Source organism: Lagenorhynchus albirostris, chromosome 16 (genome assembly GCF_949774975.1).
Source record: "Lagenorhynchus albirostris chromosome 16, mLagAlb1.1, whole genome shotgun sequence".
Taxonomy (NCBI): domain Eukaryota; kingdom Metazoa; phylum Chordata; class Mammalia; order Artiodactyla; family Delphinidae; genus Lagenorhynchus; species Lagenorhynchus albirostris.
This window is the reverse complement of record NC_083110.1, coordinates 43,546,794-43,571,618: the sequence shown is the minus strand read 5'-3', so window position 1 is coordinate 43,571,618 and position 24,825 is coordinate 43,546,794. Positions and strand designations below refer to the sequence as shown.

General features: G+C 37.3%; 1 protein-coding gene across 1 annotated transcript in view; it reads right to left on the bottom strand.

Annotated features, from left to right (window-relative positions):
• PCDH15 (protocadherin related 15) overlaps window positions 1-24,825 on the bottom strand; it is an 817,584-nt gene that overhangs the window by 140,537 nt on the left and 652,222 nt on the right. Inside the window, exon 23 of the mRNA XM_060127128.1 lies at window positions 23,403-23,519. Coding sequence (XP_059983111.1) covers window positions 23,403-23,519 — 117 coding nt within the window. The remainder of the gene's footprint in view (window positions 1-23,402; window positions 23,520-24,825) is intronic.

Genomic DNA, 24,825 nt, shown 5'->3' with positions numbered 1-24,825 from the left:
TAAGACACTGATGAAAGAAATTAAGGATGATACAAACAGATGGAGAGAAATACCATGTTCTTAGATTGGAAGAATCAACATTGTGCAAATGATTATACTATCCAAAGAAATCTACAGATTCAATGCAATCCCTATCAAACTACCAATAGCATTTTTCACAGAACTAGAACAAAAAATTTCACAATATGTATGGAAAAACAAAAGACCCCGAATAGCCAAATGAATCTTGAGAAAGAAAAACAAGGAGTTGGAGGAATCAGGATCCCGGTCTTCAGACTATACTACAAAGCTACAGTAATCAAGACAGTATGGTACTGGCACAAAAACAGAAATATAGATCAATGGAACAGGACAGAAATCCCAGAGATAAACCCACGTACCTATGGTCATCTTATCTTTGATAAAGGAGGCAAGAGCATACAATGGAGAAAAGACAGCCTCTTCAATAAATGGTGCTGGGAAAATGGACAACTATATGTAAAAGAATGAAGTTACAACACTTCCTAATACCATACACAAAAATAAACTCAAAATAGATTGGAAGACCTAAATATAAGGCTAGACACTATAAAACTCCTAAAGGAAAACATAGGCAGAACACTGTATGACATAAGTCACAGCAAGATCCTTTTTGACCCACCTCCTAGAGGAATGGAAATAAAAACAAAAATAAACAAATGGGACCCTAAAAGCTTTTGCATAGCAAAGGAAACCCTAAGCAAGACAAAAAGACAACCCTCAGAATGGGAGAAAATATTTGCAAATGAAGAAACAGACAATGGATAAATCTCCAAAATATACAAGCAGCTCATGCAGCTCAATATCAAAAAAACAAACAACCCAATCCAAAAATGGGCAGAAGACCTAAATAGACATTTCTCCAAAGAAGATATACAGATTGCCAATAAACACATGAAAAGATGCTCAACATCACTAATCATTAGAGAAATGCAAATCAAAACTACAATGAAGTATCACCTCACTCCGGTAAGAATGGCCATCATCAAAAAATCTACAAACCATAAATGCTGGAGAGGGTGTAGAGAAAAGGGAATCCTCTTGCACTGTTGGGTCAGTGGAAATGTAAATTGGTACAGCCACTATGGAGAACAGTATGGAGCTTCCTTAAAAAACTAAAAACAGAACTAACATATGACCCAGCAATCCCACTACTGGGCATATACCCTGAGAAAACCATATTTCAAAAAGGGTCATGTACCAAAATGTTCATTGCAGCACTATTTACAATAGCCAGGACATGGAAGCAACCTAAGTGTCCATCGACAGATAATGGATAAAGAAGATGTGGCACATATGTACAATGGAATATTACTCAGCCATAAAAAGAAACAAAATTGAGTTATTTGTAGTGAGGTGGATGGACCTAGCGTCTGTCATACAGAGTGAAGTAAGTCAGAAAGACAAAAAGAAATACCATATGCCAACACATATATATGCAATCTAAAAAAAAAAATGGTTCTGATGAACCTTGGGGCAGGACAGGAATAAAGATCCAGACTTAGAGAATGGACTTGAGGACACAGGGAGGGGGAAGGGTAAGCTGAGACAAAATGAAAGAGTAGCATTTACATCTATACACTACCAAATGTAAAATAGATAGCTAGTGGGAAGCAGCTGCATGGCACAAGGAGATCAGCTTGGTGCTTTGTGACCACCTAGAGGGGTGGGGTAAGGAGGGTGGGACGGAGATGCAAGAGGGAGGGGATATAGGGATATATGTGTGCATATAGCTGATTCACTTTTTTATACAGCAGAAACTAATACAACACTGTAAAGCAAGTATACTCTGATGATGATGTTAAAAAAAAGGAAAAAGATTCCACCTGCCAATGCAGGGGACATGGGTTCGATCCCTGGTCCCCGAAGATCCCACATGCCATGGATGTAAGCCCGTGCCACACAACTACTGAGCCTGCGAACCACAACTACTAAGCCCATGTGCTGCAACTACTGATGCCCGAGCACCTAGAGCTCGTGCTCCACAACAAAAGAACCCCCCGCAACGAAGAACAGTCCCCACTCGCCGCAACTAGAGAAAGCCCATGTGCAGCAATGAAGCCACAATGCAGCCAAAAAAAAAAAAAATTATTGACTTCAATTTTAAAGATAATTTATCTGAGTAGCAGTAGAATTAGAACTAGCTGCACAGGTTACAATACATAATAGATGACACTGCATATTTAGGCCAGTGACAGGAGGAGGAATTACACAATAGAGAAACTGGTTTAGTGAATCTAAAAGTTCATCATGTGCACAATTCCTGTGGAGCAGGTCAATACTCTTAGTTCTTCACTAGCATATTTTACTTTGCAAAACATGTTGCAATCATTCTTTGGTTATTTTCCCCAAAACATCCCTAATAAGAAAACAAAGTAGGGCTTCCTTCATTCAGGTCACTTTCAACAAATAAATAAAGGAAGAGCTTTGAAGTCAGAGAAAAAAAAAGATAAAAGTAGATATGTATCATTACGAAGTGAAATAAATTAAAGATGTCTATTTAAATAAAATACCTTACTAATTTGGGAAAAGAACTTTATTAAAATATGTATATATTTATTTGGGGGGATTGTAAAGACCTTATTAGTATGGTGTTTTTATGAAAACTTTATTCTCAAATTTTATAGTGTCATAGGTGACACCAGAATTACTTCATGGGTGCAGACATTGACATCCTAAGGTTTACACATGATGAGTATATAAGTCTTGTACCAAACCAGAGGCAAAGTTAGGCATGTTTGCCATCACCCTGAAAACAAGGATGATGAGGAGGAGATATTAACTAACATCTATGTGCCCAGCATCGGCTAAGTGCTTTCATTCTCCATTAAACCTGGGTACTAATCCAGTGAAATGGTCTTATTATTCTTATATGGAAATGAGGTTTAAAGAAGTTAAGTAACTGCTGTACAATATCATTTTTCCTAGTTACACACAGATGCCGGCACTAGTGACATTATTCAATAGCTCTGAGACTCTGGAGAGGTCTGCCAACCTTAACTGCCCTCAGGAAAGATATGATTTATGACACATATTAATAAATGAATTAATTTGTTTGTTCATGTATTAGGCTTCTTTCCAAATATGATTTGAGGTAGTATGTGACTTATTTAAATATTGTATGGTTTTCAAAAGTGAAAGGCATGATTTCAACTTTGTGATGCCATTTTATCTACTAAATTTGACATGTGTAAAACTCAATAAATATTAGTATGAGACAATGCTACTGGAATAGTCATGTATTTAATACATATATAGTAATATGGTGATATAGTGATACTCTGAATGAGGTAATTTTTCTAGATGATGGGAACATGATAGACAAAAACCGTGTCATGTTGGTGCTTACATTATAATTTTAAAATCAAAAGTAACATATTTATACAGACTGATAAAATTTATGTATCAGAATAAAAGTAAATTTATATAAAAAATAAAACCTTAAGATCTCAATTATTTATTCATTACTCAATTTTTATACTTTTTTATTTTTATTCTTACAGTGAGTGCTCAACACAAAATGTTTTGACTTTATGATGGTGAGAATGTAATTAATTACTACAGAAGGTAATTGCAGATCTGTATGAAAGATGTGCTAAAGTTGCAAATGCAGGAAATTTCAATGAGACTATAATGGACCAAAATAATTAAGTCCTTAATATGAGGGCATATGTTGAATTAGTCATTTTTCTTAAATACGTAATTATCAAGAAATTACTTACTCAGACCCATATAATTTTCTTCATAATAATGGCAATCACATTATATCAGGGAATACTAAACCTATTATTATCATCACACACAAACATTAAGTAATTTGTTTTCAAGTACACAGAGATTTTTCTCCCTGATGTGGTTTCCAAAATTCTTTTAGCCAATGTCTTTGAAAGCAATTAATCTGATTTATTTTGTAAGAGTGTAATTCACAAATCGCCTAAGTATGATTTAGCGGAAGGGATTACTGTAAAGTGGTTTATACTGTTTATTGCAGCCATAATAACTTAAGGTTCTTTTTTCTTTTTTTTTTCTTCTTACTGAATCTTAACCAGCTGCTAAGTTATCCTTAAAAGAGACTACTACAGGTCAAAAGCAATCTACAGATTCAATACAATGCCTATCAAGCTGTCAAGTGTTTGACATTTTTCACAGAACTAGAACAAAAATTTTACAATTTGGAAACACAAAAGACCCCGACTAGCCAAAACAATCTTAAGAAAGAAAAATGGAGCTGGAGGAATCAGGCTCCTGGACTTCAGACTATACTACAAAGCTACAGTAATCAAGACAGTATGGTACTAGCACAGAAACAGAAACATAGATCAATGGAACAGGATAGAAAGCCCAGAGATAAACCCACGCACCTATGGTCACCTAATCTATGACAAAGGAGGCAAGAATATACAATGGAGAAGAGACACCCTCTTTAATAAGTGGTGCTGGGAAAACTGGACAGCTACATGTAAAAGAATGAAATTAGAACACTCCTTAACACTATACACAAAAATAAACTCAAAATGGATTAAAGACCTAAATGTAAGACCAGACACTATAAAACTCTTAGAGGAAAACATAGGCAGAACACTCTTTGACATACATCACAGCATGATCCTTTTTGACCCACCTCCTAGGGAAATGGAAATAAAAACAAAAATAAACAAATGGGACCTAATGAAAGTTAAAAGCTTTTGCACAGCACAGGAAAACATAAACAAGACGAAAAATCAACCCTCAGAATGGGAGAAAATATTTTCAAGTGAAGCAACTGACAAAGGGTTAATCTCCAAAACATATAAGCAGCTCATGCAGCTCAATATCAAAAAACAACCCAATCCAAAAATGGGTGAAAGACCTAAATAGACATGTCTCCAAAGAAGATATTCGGATTGCCAGCAAGCACATAAAAGGATGCTCAATATCATTAATCATTGGAGAAATGCAAATCAAATCTACAGTGAGGTATCACCTCAAATCAGTTAGAATGGCCATCATCAAAAAATCTACAAACCATAAATGCTGGAGAGGGTGTAGAGAAAAGGGAACCTTCTTGCACTGTTGGTGGGAATGTAAATTGATACAGCCACTATGGAGACAGTGTAGAGGTTCCTTAAAAAACTAAAAATAGAACTACCATACGACCCAGCAATCCCACTACTGGGCATATACCCTGAGAAAACCATAATTCAAAGAGAAACATGTACCACAATGTTCATTGCAGCACTATTTACAATAGCCCGGAGATGGAAACAACCTAAGTGTCCATCATCGGATGAATGGATAAAGAAGATGTGGCACATATATACAACGGAATATTACTCAGCCATAAAAAGAAACAAAACTGAGTTATTTGTAGTGAGGTGGATGGACCTAGAGTCTCTCATACAGAGTGAAGTAAGTCAGAAAGAGAAAAACAAATATCGTATGTTAACGCATATATAAAAAAATGGAATCTAAAAAAAAAAAATGGTTCTGATGAACCTTGGGGCAGGACAGGAATAAAGACCCAGACTTAGAGAATGGACTTGAGGACACAGGGAGGGGGAAGGGTAAGCTGGGATGAAGTGAAAGAGTAGCATTGACATATATACACTACCAAATGTAAAATAGATAGCTAGTGGGAAGCAGCTGCATGGCACAGGGAGATCAGCTCGGTGCTTTGCAACCACCTAGAAGGGTGGGATAGGGAGGGTGGGAGGGAGGCGCAAGAGGGAGGGGATATGGGGATATATGTATACATATAACTGTTTCACTTTGTTATACAGCAGAAACTAACACAACATTGTAAAGCGATTATACTCCAATAAAGATGTTAAAAAAATAAAAAAATAAAAACTACAGGTCAAACTCTCCATGTAATCACTGAAAAGATCCTGTGCTTTTCTTTTTTCTCTCCCCTTCCCTGATTTTTAACACCTGAAGTGATTACTATGTTTTGACAACATAGTGAGTCAACACTCTTATAGGCAAATTCCTTATGACAGATGTCACTGATTTAATGCAATGTCTATGCATAATTCAGTTTCTGCAGATATGGTATTAGCATAGCCATTAAAGATTCTAAGAAATATTTGCTGCAAGATTATTTACCACAATCTCTCTTGGGAAACATGTTTTTCAATGGTAAACTAAATACCTAATGACATCAAATAACAAATAATATAATCCTTATAAAATTTCTTTATATAGATAAGGTTTTTTTTAATTTATAAAAATAATAGTGGGCTCACATTCAACTTCCCTCACAAAAACCAACTCACAAAACCAAAGGAACATAAATATAGGTACGAACCTGAACTGGTGTTAGTAATTAGTTATTTGTTTTCTCTGCCTTGAAACCCTCCCAGTTTTCTTATGATGAAATAAGAAATCTTGGCACTGTTTTCATTCCTTCAGAGTCCATAGGAGCTGACTCAGGTTTACCTCTCTAGCCTCCTGAAAAAAATTGCTTTCTTTTGGTTTTTGAAACCTATTTTTCTTTCTTCCGCTTTAGGGAATAATTTTTCTGCCATGCCACTTTGCCTTGGAAACACCTCCTTATCTTTCAGACCTCAGCTCTGAGTCATTTCCTCCAAGAATGTTCCTTCTTTGACAATCCAGACAAAATCAGGCTCTCTCTCATCTGGTTTTACAGCACCCTGAAGATATATTTCTTACAGCGTTTCAGTTTGTCATTTCTATTTACTTGATTGGTTTCGATTAATTTCTATGTCTTTAAGTTTACAGTTCTAAGGCTTCATGACAATTTTAATCCTCAATACTTAATGCACGATGCTTAAATAACACTGGATGCACACACATGCAATAAACATTGAGGAATATGTACTTTGTTTGGATCACAGGGACAGAGATTAAAGTTAAATATAATCCATAGTTTATGGAGCATTTTTATCAATGGATCTGCTAGGCATATTTACCTCTCATTCCCCTATCTCTTTTCATGCTCACATCTCAATTCAACCTCCTTTTCCCTTCAAAGAAAACCATTGTAATGCATTTAAAGAGTGTCTTTTAACTAGACTGCTGTGGTATCATTGTTCAGCAATATCCACTTCTTTTTCCTCTACTTCATGCCCCATTGACTTTGCTCTTGGTCATGAGACTTGCTTTGGTCAGTGGGATGTGAAGAATTGTGATACACAACCAGAAGCTTTACGTGTGATCATGTGGTTAGGAAAGTTCTCCTGTGTTCCTGTCCTTCACTGTGTGAAGAGCAGACCTACTTAGTAATGGATTCCTGAAGGAGGAGGCATGTGGAATTGACATGAGTCCAACCCAACCTTCAGCCTGAAACCAAGGCCAGCCAATCCCTAGCTGCCTCAAAGATCCGTGAATAAAAATATAAATCTTTTTTAGAGTGAATGAGTGGTATTTTGGTATTGTTAACTATGCAGCATTTTAGTAAGAAAACCTAGTTCATGTTATTGTGTGCATTTTTGTTTTCTGGTTTTTTTTTTAACTTTACATAATGTATTATTTTCTTTTTCTCACTGTTTTCACTAAGTATTAGGTTCTTACATTCCATTCTCATTGCTATGTGTTCATAAAATACTGCTGTGCTAGAAGTTCACAGGATACTTCCCACTTCTAGGCATATATCTAAAAATGATTGAAATCAGAATCTTAAAGAGGTATTTGCCCTACAATGTTTATTGAAGCATTATTCACAATAGCCAAGATAAGGAAATAACCTAACTGTCCATCAGTGGATGAGTAGATAAAGAAAATGTGTCATATACATACAATGGAATATTATGCAGCCTTAAAAAATAATAAAGTTCTGCAATTTGTGACAACATGGATGAACCTTGTGGATATTATGCTAAGTGAAATAAGCCAGTCACAGAATGGCACATAACTGCATGATTCCATTTAGACGAGGTATTTAAAATAAACTGAAAAAAGCTAAGAATAGAATTGTGGTTACTTGGGGGAAGGGAGGAATGCAGAGTTGCTGTTCAAAGGGTATAAAGTTTCATTTACGTTATTTTTGTTCTCATTTTACAAATGTGAGAACTAAGGAGCAGAGTGACTAAGCAAATTGTCCAGGGCCACAAGAGCAGTCAGTAGGAACTTTAGGAGTAGAAACCAGCCAGTCTCACTCCAAAACCCTTACTGTTGAAGCCATGTAAATCTTTCCTGGGCTGATGAACTACGTACACAAGTTTGCAGATTGCAAGGGGCCATCATATACCAGACACATTAATACAGAGCAAGGGATATCTAAATATTTACTAGTGAAAACATTTAAGTTCCGGAATAGGGAGTCTTATAAGCAGAAACAAACAAACAAACAAAAACCTAAAAATTAAAAAATATATATAGCCTAATACTTCTACAGTGTTAAAAACCAGAAAATAGTGGAAAATCCTATGTATGGTTTTAAAGGGCAGAAGTTTGAACCCAAGACTCTAAGTAGTTGTAAACGTGTCCAAGAAATATAATTTAAATTCCATAAATAATTTCTGTGGAGAATGCACATAAGTAATTCTTCAAAGAAAATGTAAATAATAAACTGATAGTCTCAAAAACAAAAGCAAAAATGATGTATATATAAATGTTACACTCCAAAATAACTCAGGCACATGAAAAATCAAAGGGTAAGGAAACTGCAGGAGAGCAGAGGCCAATTTACCATGAAGGTTACTCATGAGTTTCTAATCAACAGAACAATGGTCCTTCACTTAGCTTGATTTCACTCTCCTTGCCCTGTCTGGAAAAAAAAAGAAAACAAAACAAAACAAAAAAACCCTTTACCATTTATTTTCTTTCTCTGCATTGAAAATTTCTTCTGAACCACATCACTGGCAGACTGCTCTTCTATGCTCTTAGTCTTTCTTTTCTCTCACTCTTTCCACACTTCAGCTCTTGGCCCATCCTCAAAAGGGCATAACCTGAGGATTTATTTCCAAGTTTTTGTTTTATCTGATTATGCTTTCTCTCTTGGAGCATGTTATTTACTCTCATAGCTTCAGCTTGCATTTAGGTGTTTCCTCTTCCACAATTTTTCCTGTGCTCCTAATCCCATGTTTTCTACCTGATCCATCCTGGCGTCAGATCAAAGCAGCTGTGGCAACCCAGTATCTGCCTCAGGACTTCTTCATGGACTTCTTCATATTGTTCATCTGTGCAAAGGAATCTTGGCACCATCCTGCCATCTGCCTCCAGCCTCCTGTCAGCACTAGAGGCTATGTATTCTTTAGTTTGAGGCACGTATAACTCTGGGAAAGAGATAAGCTTCCTGCCAGCTCTGGCACTATGATTCCTGGGTAGATCTGGTGAGTATTACTCCTTCACTAGTCATGTCCTGGCTTAGTCCTCTGAGCCTCCTTGCTCAGGGAAGGAAATCAGACAACTTTTATCATTCTGTAGATAAACTTAGATATTTTGAAATCATTTAAAATTTAATTTGTCCTAGTTTGATCTCATTATTTTCTCCTTAAATGGCTTTCTTTTCTATCTTATTTCTATCAACTAAGATCATGAATGTCTTTAACACTCCAGCTAGAAACTCTTGATTCACTTTTGATTGTGCTTTTATTCTGTCTGTGATCTTCAACCATCCTGCTCAGTCACTATTAATTTTTCCATTTCAATGGCTTTTAAGTATTTCTGTTTTCTCCATTTCCCTTGTCCACCTTGTTTTTTTCATACTTAAATGAAAGCTATAGCTGCTAACTTATCTTCTGGTTTTCATTTATTATCTCATCCAATGAAGACTACATATCACAGGAAATAAATATTCTAATATGTAGCTTTGATTCTGTCATTGCCCTGTTTGTAAGTCTTTAGTAACCTTCCATTTTCTATATAATAAAATGGGTTTGTAAAACCATATCTGCTGCATTTCCTGTCTACAAATGAGTCTCTAAGACAGCCCTAATATGTTCTTTTAAGTAGTTAATACTAATTGAATCAGACATAGTTCAAATCATGTTACCCAAATTTATGAACACATGATGAATATTTCGACTCTGTAATTTTTGAATATATTTCCTCTGCTAGTTTCTTCTACCCTCACTTAAATGAATCTCCTATACTCTGGAAAAGTTGAGTTCCTGTCCACAGCAGGCTCAGACTACACCAGGACACATTCACTTGTCTATTCTTGGCACCTTTCTTACACACTGTCATGGCTCTATAGTGTCATATTCTTATTGTTAAGTCCACCATAAATGTTTTCTTATTGGCTGATTGATTCAACAGTATTACGAAGTGTCCATGTTGCAACAAGCACGTTTGACTGCTGGTCTACTGTCCACGCATTCAAGGATACGGAAGAACTGTGAAGTGGGTAATGATAAGACCTGAAGATAACAGTAGGGTGGCTTTGAGGGTGTTAAAGCCAAGAATCCAGATTATCAGAAGCCAAGATACTCTTTTAGAGGGTCTCTTCCCATTTCCTCTGGCAAGAAATTCAAAATAAAGCACATTATTTAAGCCATAAGGGAGACCTACGAGTGAGCCCCAGAGGCAGCTTGTTATATTTCACTCAATTCCCTTGGAAACCTCTCTTGTTGCAATGTATCAGGATCCTAATCCCATGAGGTTTATTCTCATCAAAAAAAAAAAAAAAAGAGACATATCACTGGATGACACTTTTGTAAAGGTTAAAAAAAAACCCTAAATTTTATAGACATCACTACTTAAAAGAAAAACACCCTGTTAGCCCTGGTAGGCATTGCAGTTTCTGAATTAGAAGAAAAATATTTGCATCTGAAACAGTTAAATCTAATATTGATCTCAAGTAATGTTAACAGTATATTTGGTCTTGAAAAGAATCTGTAAGCCACAAAACAAAAGAAAATGACACAAATTCTTAAAACACTTAGATAAGCCTTTTCTAGACATAATCATGTATAAACTGTCTCATAAAACCTTGTCTTTTGTATTCATTTACACTTTCAAATCTAATTATAACCCATTGTCATTCTAAAGATCAAGTCCCAACTGTTTCATTGTGTGAATTTTTTCTAATTAAGTATGTGAGACCAAAGGGACTCAGGCTGGGCTACCTCATTTCAATATTCACAAGCAGACATGACTCGTGAAAATAGTTCTTGATTATTTCCCTAACAGCTTTGATGTGAAGGAAAAAACCCACTGAGCTACATACATTCCCCCAACATGCTCCAGGGTCAGCAAATGTGGTTATTAGGCACTGATCTTTAAAACCAGAGTTTACGCTACATTGCTAGCAATAACCTAAATCAATACAGCAAAACAACACAAACCAGTATGTGATGACTGATGAAAAACAGATCTGCAGATATAGCAATGGAAAATAATACAGAACAGCCATATTATCTGGAGATAAAAATACAATCTTATGACACTCCTAGCCCTGAACAGTTTCAACTATTGCACACAAAGCCAGCAAACAGCAAATCATGGATAAAGACGATGCTGTTTTTATTCTACTGTTATGCCCTCCGCTAATAGATTGCAAGATAATGACTAGGCAGAGGGTTAAGCATTTTGAGAATATCGCCATAATTACCTTGCATTATTTGGTGACATCATGACATTTTAAGTCATGCATCATGGAAAAGAAAAACTGACCATCTTTTTTACTCTCTAGAGATCAACAAAAGTATCCTCAAATGACAGAAAAAGGATGTTAAATCCACCTGTGCAATCACTTTAAAAATAATTCCTCAGGAGAGACTTCAGGCACGTGCACACACAGAGGAAAGACCACATGTGGACATAGTGCAAAAGTGGCCACCAGCAAGCTAAGAAGAGATGCCTCAGAAAGAACCAAACCCACCTCCATCTTGACTTTGGACTTCCAGCCTCCAAATCTGAGGCTTCCGGGAAGATGGCGTTAGAATAAGATGCGGAGATCACCTTCCTCCCCACAGATACACCAGAAATACATCTACACGTGGAACAACTCCTACAGAACAACTACTGAACGCTGGCAGAAGACCTCAGACCTCCCAAAAGGCAAAGAAACCCCCAACCCCGCCACGTACCTGGGTAGGGCAAAAGAAAACAGAATAAACAGAGACAAAAGGATAGGGACAGGACCTGCACCAGTGGGAGGGAGCTGTGAAGGAGGAAAGGTTTCCACACACTAGGAAGCCCCTTCGCGGGCAGAGACTTCGGAGCCGCGGAGGAGAGCTGAGCAACAGGGGTGCGGAGGGCAAAGCGGGAAGATTCCCGCACAGAGGATCAGGGCCAACCGGCACTCACCAGCCCGAGAGGCTTGTCTGCTCACCCGCCACAGCGGGCGGGGCTGGGAGCTGAGGCTCGGGCTTCGGTCAGAGCGCAGGGAGAGGACTGGGGCTGGCGGCCTGAACACAGCCTGAAGGGGTTAGTGCACCACAGCTAGCCCGGAGGGAGTCCGGGAAAAAGTCTGGAGCTGCCGAAGAGGCAAGAGACTTTTTCTTACCTCTTTGTTTCCTGCTTGGCGAGGAGAAGGGATTAAGAGCGCTGCTTAAAGAAGCTCCAGAGACGGGCGCGAGCTGCGGCTAAAAGCGCGGACCCCAGAGACGGGCATGAGACGCTAAGGCTGCTGCTGCCGCCACCAAGAAACCTGTGTGCGAGCACAGGCCACTATCCACACCCCCCTTCCGGGAAGCCTGTGCGGCCCGCCGCTGCCAGAGTCCCGGGATCCAGGGTCAACTCCTCCGGGAGAACGCACGGCGCGCCTCAGGCTGGTGCAACGTCACTGCCGGCCTCTGCCGCCGCAGGCCCGCCCCGCACGCCGTGCTCCTCCCTCCCCCTCGGCCTGAGTGAGCCAGAGCCACCGAATCAGCGGCTCCTTTAACCCCATCCTGTCTGAGCGAAGAACAGACGCCCTACGGCGACCTACAGGCAGAGGCCGGGCCAAATCCAACGCTGAGCCCCTGGGACCTGTGAGAACAAAGAAGAGAAAGGGAAATCCCAGCAGCCTCAGGTGCAGCGGATTAAAGCTCCACAATCAACTTGATGGACCCTGCATCTGTGGAATACATGAATAGACAACGAATCATCCCAAATTAAGGAAGTGGACTTTCAGAGCAAGATTTATGATTTTTTCCCCTTTTCCTCTTCTTGTGAGTGTGTATGTGTATGCTTCTGTGTGAGATTTTGTCTGTATAGCTTTGCTTCCACCATTTGTCCTAGGGTTCTATCCGTCCATTTTTTTTTTAATTCTTTTTTCCTCTTATTATTTTTTTATTTTAATAACTTTATTATATTTTATCTTACTTTATTTTACTTAATCTCCTTTCTTTTCTTCCTTCCGTCCCTCCTTCCTTCCTTCCTTCCTCCCTCCCTCTCTCCTTTCTTTCTTTCTCTCTTTCTACTTCTACTAATTCTTTCTTTCTACCCTTTCTCCCTTTTATTCTGAGCACGTGGATGAAAGGCTCTTGGTGCAGCAGCCAGGAGTCAGTGCTGTGCCTCTGAGGAGACAGAGCCAACTTTAGGACACTGGTCCACAAGAGACCTCCCAGCTCCACATAATATCAAATGGCAAAAATCTCCCAGAGATCTCCATCTCAATGCCAGCACCCAGCTTCACTCAACGACCACCAAGCTACAGTGCTGGACATCCTATGCCAAACAACTAGCAAGACAGGAACACAACCCCACCCATTAGCAGAGAGGCTGCCTAAAATCATAATAAGTCCACAGACACCACAAAACACACCACCAGACATGGACCTGCCCACCAGAAAGACAAGATCCAGCCTCATCCACCACAACACAGGCACTAGTCCCCTCCACCAGGAAGCCTATACAACCCACTGAACCACCCTTAGCCACTGGGGACAGACACCAAAAACAACGGGAACTACGAACCTGCAGTCTGCAAAAAGGAGACCCCAAACACAGTAAGATAAGCAAAATGAGAAGACAAAAAAACACACAGCAGATAAAGGAGCAAGATAAAAACACACCAGACCTAACAAATGAAGAGGAAATAGGCAGTCTACCTAAAAAACAATTCAGAATAATGATAATAAAGATGATCCAAAATCTTGGAAATAGAATAGACAAAATGCAAGAAACATTTAACAAGGACCTAGAAGAACTAAAGATGAAACAAACAACGATGAACAACACAATAAATGAAATGAAAAACACTCTAGATGGGATCAATAGCAGAATAACTGAGGCAGAAGAACGGATAAGTGACCTGGAAGATAAAAGAGTGGAAATAACTACTGCAGAGCAGAGTAAAGAAAAAAGAATGAAAAGAACTGAGGACAGTCTCAGAGACCTCTGGGACAACACCAAACACACCAACATTCGAATTATAGGGGTTCCAGAAGAAGAGAAAAAGAAAGGGACTGAGAAAATATTTGAAGAGATTATAGTTGAAAACTTCCCTAACATGGGAAAGGCAATAGTTAATCTACTCCAAAAGCACAGAGAGTCCCATACACGATAAATCCAAGGAGAAATACGTCAAGACAAATATTAATCAAACTGTCAAAAACTAAATACAAAGAAAACATATTAAAAGCAGCAAGGGAAAAACAACAAATAACACACAAGGGAATCCCCATAAGGTTAACAGCTGATCTTTCAGCAGAAACTCTGCAGGCCACAAGGGACTGGCAGGACATATTTAAAGTAATGAAGGTGAAAAACCTGCAACCAAGATTACTCTACCCAGCAAGGATCTCATTCAGATTTGATGGACAAATTAAAACCTTTACAGACAAGCAAAAGCTGAGAGAGTTCAGCACCACTAAACCAGCTTTTCAACAACTGCTAAAGGAACTTCTCTAGGCAAGAAACACAAGAGAAGGAAAAGACCTACAATAACAAACCCAAAACAATTAAGAAAATGGGAATAGGAACATACATATCGATAATTACCTTAAATGTAAATGGACTAAATGCTCCCACCAAAAGACACAGATTGGCTGAATGGATACAAAAACAAGACCCATATATTTTCTGTCTACAAGGGACCCACATATTTGCTGTCTACAAGAGACCTACTTCAGACCTAGAGACACATGCAGACTGAAAGTGAGGGGATGGAAAAAGATATTTCATGCAAATGGAAACCAAAAGAAAGCAGGAGTAGCAATTCTCATATCAGACGAAATAGACTTTAAAATAAAGACCATTAGAAGAGACAAAGAAGGACACTACATAATGATCAAGGCATCGATCCAAGAAGATGATATAACAATTGTAAATATTTATGCACCCAACATAGGAGCACCTCAATACATAATGCAAATACTAACAGCCATAAAAGGGGAAATCAACAGTAACACAATCATAGTAGGGGACTTTAACACCCCACTTTCACACATGGACAGATCATCCAAAATGAAAATAAATAAGGAGACACAAGCTTTAAATGATACATTAAACAAGATGGACTTAATTGATATTTATAGGACATTGAATCCAAAAACAACAGAATACACATTTTTCTCAAGTGCTCATGGAACATTCTCCAGGATAGATCATATCTTGGGTCACAAATCAAGCCTTGGTAAATTTAAGAAAATTGAATTGTATCAAGTATCTTTTCTGACCACAACACATGGAGGCTAAACAATACACTACTTAATAACGAAGTGATCACTGAAGAAAGCAAAGAGGAAATTAAAAAAATACCTAGAAACAAATGACAATGGAGACACGATGACTCAAAATCTATGGGATGCACCAAAAGCAGTTCTAACAGGGAAGTTTATAGCAATACAATCCTACCTTAAGAAACAGGAAACATCTCGAATAAACAACCTAACCTTGTACCTAAAGCAATTAGAGAAAGAAGAACAAAAAACCCCCAAATTTAGCAAAAGGAAAGAAATCATAAAAATCAGATCATAAATAAATGAAAAAGAAATGAGGAAACTATAGCAAAGATCAATAAAACTAAAAGCTGGTTCTTTGAGAAGATAAACAAAATTGATAAACCATTAGCCAGACTCATAAAGAAAAAAAAGGAGAAGACTTAATAGGATTAGAAATGAAAAAGGAGAAGTAACAACTGACACTGCAGAAATACAAAACATCATGAGAGATTATTACAAGCAACTCTATGCCAATAAAATGGACAACCTGGAAGAAATGGACAAATTCTTAGAAATGCACAACCTGCCAAGACTGAATCAGGAAGAAACAGAATATATGAACAGACCAATCACAAGCACTGAAATTGAAACTGTGATTAAAAATTTTCCAACAAACAAAAGCCCAGGACCAGATGGCTTCACAGGCGAATTCTATCAAACATTTAGAGAAGAGCTAACACCTATCCTTCTCAAACTCTTCCAAAATATAGCAGAGGGAGGAACACTCCCAAACTCATTCTACGAGGCCACCATCACTCTGATACCAAAACCAGACAAGGATGTCACAAAGAAAGAAAACTACAGGCCAATATCACTGATGAACATAGATGCAGAAATCCTCAACAAAATACTAACAAACAGAATCCAACAGCACATTAAACGGATCATGCACCATGATCAAGTGGGGTTTATTCCAGGAATGCAAGGATTCTTCAATATATGCAAATCAATCAATGTGATACACCATATTAACAAATTGAAGGAGAAAAACCATATGTTCATCTCAATAGATGCAGAGAAAGCTTTCGACAAAATTCAACACCCATTTATGATAAAAACCCTGCAGAAAGTAGGCATAGAGGGAACTTTCCTCAACATAATAAAGGCCATATATGACAAACCCACAGCCCACATTGTCCTCAATGGTGAAAAACTGAAAGCATTTCCACTAAGATCAGGAACAAGACAAGGTTGCCCACTCTCACCACTCTTATTCAACATAGTTTTGGAAGTTTCAGCCACAGCAATCAGAGAGGAAAAGGAACTAAAAGGTATCCAAATCAGAAAAGAAGAAGTAAAGCTGTCACTGTTTGCAGATGACATGATACTATACATAGAGAATCCTAAAGATGCTACCAGAAAACTACTAGAGCTAATCAATGAATTTGGTAAAGTTGCAGGATACAAAATTAATGCACAGAAATCTCTGGCATTCCTATACACTAATGATGAAAAATCTGAAAGTGAAATCAAGAAAACACTCCCATTTACCATTGCAACAAAAAGAATAAACTATCTAGGAATAAACCTACCTAAGGAGACAAAAGACCTGTATGCAGAAAATTATAAGACACTGATGAAAGAAATTAAAGATGATACAAACAGATGGAGAGATATACCATGTTCTTGGATTGGAAGAATCAACATTGTGAAAATGACTCTACTACCCAAAACAATCTACAGATTCAATGCAATCCCTATCAAACTACCACTGGCATTTTTCACAGAACTGGAACAAAAACTTTCACAATTTGTATGGAAACACAAAAGACCCCGAATAGCCAAAGCAATCTTGAGAACGAAAAACGGAGCTGGAGGAATCAGACTCCCTGACTTCAGACTATACTACAAAGCTACAGTAATCAAGCCAGTATGGTACTGGCACAAAAACAGAAATATAGATCAATGGAACAGGATAGAAAGCCCAGAGATAAACCCACGCACATATGGTCACCTTATCTTTGATAAAGGAGGCAGGAATGTACAATGGAGAAAGGATAGCCTCTTCAATAAGTGGTGCTGGGAAAACTGGACAGATACATGTAAAAGTATGAGATTAGATCACTCCCTAACACCATACACAAAAATAAGCTCAAAATGGATTAAAGACCTAAATGTAAGGCCAGACACTATCAAACTCTTAGAGGAAAACATAGGCAGAACACTCTATGCCATCCATCATAGCAAGATCCTTTTTGACCCACCTCCTAGAGAAATGGAAATAAAAACAAAAATAAACAAATGGGACCTAATGAAACGTCAAAGCTTTTGCACAGCAAAGGAAACCATAAACAAGACCAAAAGACAACCCTCAGAATGGGAGAAAATATTTGCAAATGAAGCAACTGACAAAGGATTAATCTCCAAAATTTATAAGCAGCTCATGCAGCTCAATAACAAAAAAACAAACAACCCAACCCAAAAATGGGCAGAAGACCTAAATAGACATTTCTCCAAAGAAGATATACAGACTGCCAACAAACACATGAAAGAATGCTCAACATCATTAATCATTAGAGAAATGCAAATCAAAACTACTATGAGATATCATCTCACACCGGTCAGAATGGCCATCATCAAAAAATCTAGAAACAATAAATGCTGGACAGGGTGTGGAGAAAAGGGAACACTCTTGCACTGCTGGTGGGAATGTAAATTGATACAGGCACTGTGGAGAACAGTATGGAGGTTCCTTAAAAAACTAAAAATAGAACTACCATATGACCTAGCAATCCCACTACTGGGCATATACCCTGAGAAAACCATAATTCAAAAAGAGTCATGTACCCAAATGTTCATTGCAGCTCTATTTACAGTAGCCCGGAGATGGAAACAACCTAAGTGTCCATCATCGGATGAATGGGTAAAGAAGATGTGGCACATATACACAATGGAATATTACTCAGCCATAAAAAGAAATGAAATTGACCTATTTGTAATGAGGTGGATAGACCTAGAGTCTGTCATACAGAGTGAAGTAAGTCAGAAAGAGAAAGACAAATACTGTATGCTAACACATATATATGGAATTTAAGAAAAAAAATGTCATGAAGAACCTAGGGGTTAGACAGGAATAAAGACACAGACGTACTAGAGAATGGACTTGAGGATATGGGGAGGGGGAAGGGTAAGCTGTGACAAAGCGAGAGAGAGGCATGGACATATATACACTACCAAACGTAAGGTAGCTAGCTAGTGGGAAGCAGCTGCATAGCACAGGGAGATCAGCTCAGTGCTTTGTGACCGCCTGGAGGGGTGGGATGAGGAGGCTGGGAGGGAGGGAGACGCAAGAGGGAAGAGATATGGGAACATATGTATATGTATAACTGATTCACTTTGTTATAAAGCAGAAACTAACACACCATTGTAAAGCAATTATACTCCAATAAAGACGTAAATAATAATAATAATAATAATAATTCCTCAGGTAGCTTGTCTGAACTCTGAAAGGATAGTATAGCTCTCAAAATCTCAGCAGAGGGGAAAAAAATTACCTCACAGCTGCAATTATTATGCCTTTATAAAAATACTTTCTGAAAAAAAATGTGTAGTGAGAATACTCATTGATATTTAAAGCCAGTTACTATTGAGAACTTACAAGATCTTTTTCATGGAGCACATTCACTTCATAAATTGATACTGAAACCTAAAAAAGAAGTCTTCAATATATAAATATTTCTGACATGAATATATGCAAATAAGAAAGTTTGTCAAAATTGCTAATATTAAACATGCTCCAAGTACTGACTTAGTTTAAACAAGAATCTTATAAATTCCTCAAATGCATTAAATGGAAAGAATGACACAACAATGAGACGATATTCCTCCGTGGGTTCCATAACTTCTTGGAAATTAGCAAAATGTAAGCTTCATTTATTTATCCCAATTTTTCCACGTCTATATGCTCACGAAGGACACTATTCTGTGAGGCATTTACCCTGCCCACAAAGAGACCTCTTGTCTCATGGGGTTTGGCCACAGCTTCAGAAAGAATAAAAATATGCAACTGGAAAATTAAACTTGCAGTTTTGTTTTGTGAAAGTTTGGAGTGAGAAGTCTCTAGTGAGCAGAAAGAAAAGGTTAGCAATTTTTAATATCCAAAATGATCAGTCATTCACTATACACGTCTCCAGTGAACTACATAATGTCAATGGTGTCACAAAAGCAAGGCAGAAAATGAAAGTCCTAACAGCTTTAATTCAGGGGGAAAAAAATCCCTGGAAGATGTTTTTCTCCCTCTAGATCACTTCAGGTTTACACAACATGCATTTTATAATTCTTAATTTACGTTTGGCAAGAATGTTCTCTCTGGCTTTAAGACCTTACCCATTTCTCCATCTGATATTTTGTGGTTGCAATTTTCTAGTTTAAAATGGGTGATTCTCATTTCATTCACAAGAAACATGATGCCTTGAAAAAGATGTGGTCAACCTCTAGAGATGCACATTATTATTGCAGAATTGTAACAATACCTACTTATATGAGGGAACAGAAGCAGCGCTTAGCATTATATATATATCACTCCAGTTAATTCTTACAGCCCTCAAATGGCCATACTTAGGCTTGGAGACAATAAGAAACTTGCCCAGGGTCACAAATAACTAAATTTCTGAAGCTCTGGCACATTTTGAAAATTCTAAAGAGCACAGAAATAACTGCTTATTTATTCATTTATTCAGTTATTCAACAAGCATTTGCTACTAAGTACCAAACAGAATTAGATGTGGGAAAACAAACTGGAGTAAGTTTGGATTCTTTCCCTCAAGGAAATTACCTTCTAGTTTGGAAGAGAGACCATTAAATAAACACAGTGTTACCCATAGATACTCACAGCCCTAAGTAGTGGAACTGACATAAGAGCCCTGAAGGATATGAAATTGAAACTATCTTCCTCTAATTAATAAATATTTACAATAGTAACAGAATAGAAAACACTTGGCAAGCTCATCCAAAAAATACTGATTTTGATTTGTGGTACTTACATAAAATAATAAAAGTGAACTCAGTCATAACATTTTGAAAGCTCTATCATTTTTATTTTCTTAAAAATTTCATGGAATTGAGCTTTTATTGAGCACCTACAGATTGGTGTAGGTGCACCCAAATTGTAACTATGCTAATTTAAGGGACACAATTTGCAGCAATGATGGAAAACTTAATGCTGAATACTAGTTATTCCAAACGATTGCTAGTGTTTCAAGGATCGAAACTAAGTCTGATAAAATTTATATTTGTTAGCTGAAATAAGCATGCTCAGTATTCCAGTTGACTGACTGGCATCCACCTTTCATATACTGAAAAGCCAGCATTAGACATTAACTGTTCAAAAAAAATACTATTAGGAATGCAAACCTCAGAGCTTCTTCCAAAGAAATATAGCATTTGAGCCTGCTAAGTTTCTGTAAACAGGCTTAGGGAGTAAAAAGGAGGCCTTCTCTCTAGGTAAATACTGTAGAGAAGTAATATAACTTATTTAGAAAACAGACAACAGACCAAGACAGCTTCTTTCACATCAGTGCAGTGACTGAATGTCAAACCAGGTACTAAGGTCACGGTGTCACATGTGAAGTGAGGATTTTGCCATCCATGCTAAGGCTTTGAGGTCTATCCCACATAGGTAAACAGCAGGCCTACTTTTAGTCTCTCATCATTAGTGTCATTAAGCTTAACACTATCTTAAATTCTGTGCTAATGAAAATTTCTTGGAAACATTAGTATTTTAAGATGCTGTGTTGGCTTATGACAGGGTTCACGGCAGTCTGCCCAAAATATGCCACTTGGGCATATTGATTATTTTGAATTAAAGTTACTTAAGAAACAGTCAGTATAAGATGGACACTCTGACTCCTCTTTGTCCCCCTGAAAGCAGGAAATAAATCTCCCATGTGAAAGGTATCCTGCCTGCACCAGGAGAAAGGAAGAAATCCTTACTACCAGAGATAGGGAATTCAAAGACAAGAAGGCCGTGTAAGCAAACCTTTTTACTTCTTTACTAAAATACTACCCCAAGCCCAAACTCCTTCATCTTGTCGGTTCTTCACAAATGTATTGTTTCTTGGTCTAAAAGGTATAAAAGCTGCCTACTTTAGTCACTTATTTGAGCATCATATTTTTATGAGCTCTGGTACATATTTAAATTTGTTTTTCTCCTGTTAATCTGTCTTATGTCAATTTAATTATTAGACCAGCTAGAGAGCCTAGAGGGGAAGAAAGGAAAAGTCTTCCTCCCCTACATGTACGCTCATTCAATACAGTGCTTTTTAGTTTCTATGTGCAGTTCTGCTTTTCCTATGAGATTGTCAGTTTCTGGAGAGCAAAACCTGGTTAGCACAGTGATTACTATGGAGTTGGTGCTCAAAACACATCTTGAATAGAATTGAATTGTAGTCCTAATTTCAAAGTATTTTGTACCTCTGACAGTTTACTTAAAAAGCAGACAAAACACCAATTTCACATTGACCATCTCTATTGGTATGTCCAAGGCTATGAAATTTTGCCTGTCGTATTTCCCAAGATTCAATAAATCAGTTTCAAAGACATTTTAACACACTTGAGAAAAGGAACTTCTGAGTGAAAGGTCATTGCTTTCATGTTAACATTATTATTTTTCAAGATGTCATAGTCACAAAAGACTTTATATGGCTTGTCACAACTGAGCTGAAAAATGTTATGATTGCCATTTATATTTCATTAAATAAATAGCATTACATAAATACTGTTTATATTAGCAACACAAAACTGAATTTTTAAATCACTTATAAAATTGAGGTCTTTTTCTATTTTCTTACTTTTCTAAAATGGTTTAACACTTTTAACATTTTTCTAGAATATATCAGCCACTGACTTGTACTTCAAGCTCACCCAAGGTAAAAAATTCAAATCTTCATCATTCAGCTATTATGAGAATAAATAGTTAATACCTATAACACCCTCAAGTTATTTACAGAAAGCATTTTTATACTGGTACTATTAGGTTTTGTTTGTTTGTTTGTTTGTTTGTTTTTTGCGGTACGCGGGCCTCTCACTGTTGTGGCCCCTCCCGTCGCAGAGCACAGGCTCCGGACGCGCAGGCCCAGCAGCCATGGCTCACGGGCCCAGCTGCTCCACGGCATGTGGGATCCCCCCGGACCGGGGCATGAACCAGCGTCCCCTGCATCGGCAGACGGACTCCCAACCACTGCGCCACCAGGGAAGCCCTATTAGTTTTATATGCTATTTTTAATACATTAAGAAACAATATTCAGGAAAATTTACCTCACTTCTGCTATAATAATATTTTAATTAGGAACCCCCTGTCTTGAAAGACAATTTAGGGCATCTCAAAAGATGCCCTGAAATTCTGGATAATAAAAGAATCTATTAAATATGTTCTAAAAGCAATACAACTTTAGTTTACCAAAATTAACACATTCAATATAATATTATGTCATATGTTGATTTAGTGTTTGCTAACAAAATATGAATAAAATGTAAAATACCTAAGGATAAAACTTATCCAGGCTAAATTCAGCTTACAATATTCTAAATAAAGAACCTGAATGATATTGATTACAAATGTAGACAATTCTTTCTACACATATTTATCATTAGTACTAGATAAATTGATAAATAGTAAATGTTGAATCCCAGTAAAACAAAAACCATATCCCTAATTGTCTAAGTTCAATAATAATTGCTTGAAATATGGTTTGTACCTGTGGATGCAACAGGCAAGAGTACATCAAATGTATGTGAGGGAACAGAGTGGAACTCACACAGACTCACTGCACTGTCTTGGGAACTGGGTCATTTATAAGTGTTAAAGATTTTTCTCACTTTAGTTCAGGGTGTTAATCAACGTCTTCTACTTACAGGAGGGTCTGCATCTTCAGCATAAACGGTTGTGATAGGTGTACCCTTGGCGGCATCTGGAGCCACTATCCCTTTGTAGATCCGTTTACTAAATACTGGAGGATAATCATTCATATCCTGTAAAACACAATTAAGAATTTAGTGCTTCTGTTGAAACCAGGTGAGGTACACAGTGACTAGACCGGCTCCATCTCTTCATATCACACAACCCGTTTGCCACTGTCAGCCTTCCATCCTCTCAATTCCATTACACTCACTTCAGAATGGCACCCCAGAGGAAATTGTCAGAGTTCCTATACAATATTAATGTGTGTGATACCTGCCCCATTCTACCAAAGGCCATTCTACTCAAGTAAAGAGTCTGTCACACACCCTGTGCTCCTCCAAATACATCTTTCAGATATTTGGAGTGATGTGTGAAGTTTTCTCTAAAGGTACTTCTAATGGTATGATGCAGTTTTGAACTTTGAAAAGTAGGAAAACATTCATAAAAGGTGCCCTTCTATGAGACAGGTGTAGAAGACAGTATTTTTGTTTGTTTTGTTGTTGGTGCTTTTAAAGAAAGCTCTTTAATGTTTCTGTTGCAATTGCAAATTCTTTATATATATATATACTTAGCATAATAGTATGATTAGAACATTTCAAATGCAAATTGTGAAATATCCTTTTATGTCATCTTACATTTTTACAAACATAAAATGATTAAAGGATGTTTTCCCTGCACCACACTACAATAATGACACATAGGTTAGATGTTCTCAGTCAGAAAACAATTTTAATTTATTTAAAGATTTTTCAAAGTGATTTATATGCATCCTTTAAATTTTCACAATTCAATGATATAAATGCATTGCTATTATGTTTATTCATTAAATGATATTTATCAGGTTCCTCCCATTTTTATGACCCAATGCTAGGCTCTGGGGACAGTGTGGTGGCTCAAGAAAAGATGTTCCTGAATTTGCCACTTAACTGCCATTTGACAGGTAAAGTTACTGATTCTGCCGATAGCTTAGCAACGTCGCCTAACTTAATCTACTTATTTGGCAAAACCACTAATTAGTCTGGTCTCCTGAGAGCAAGACCATGTTTTTCTCAAACATTTTATCTTTGATGGAGAATTTCAAATCATTTTTTTTCTCAAAAAATAATGTTTATTAACCTGGCTGATTTATCTTTCCTAAATTTACTTTTTAAAAAAATAATCATTGCACCCTGCATTTTGGGGGGCACTTTTGGTCAAATATATTTGAGCCCCAAACTAAACTTGTTAGTTATCTTATTCTCCCTGTCATCTTTTTCTCACTTGACGTTAAAAACAAAAGAAGAAAATTATTCTACAGTCTCTGATATTTGCTCTGATACAACAATTTTTTTGCACAATGTAAATTGGAAACACACAAATTAACTGATTATAAACACC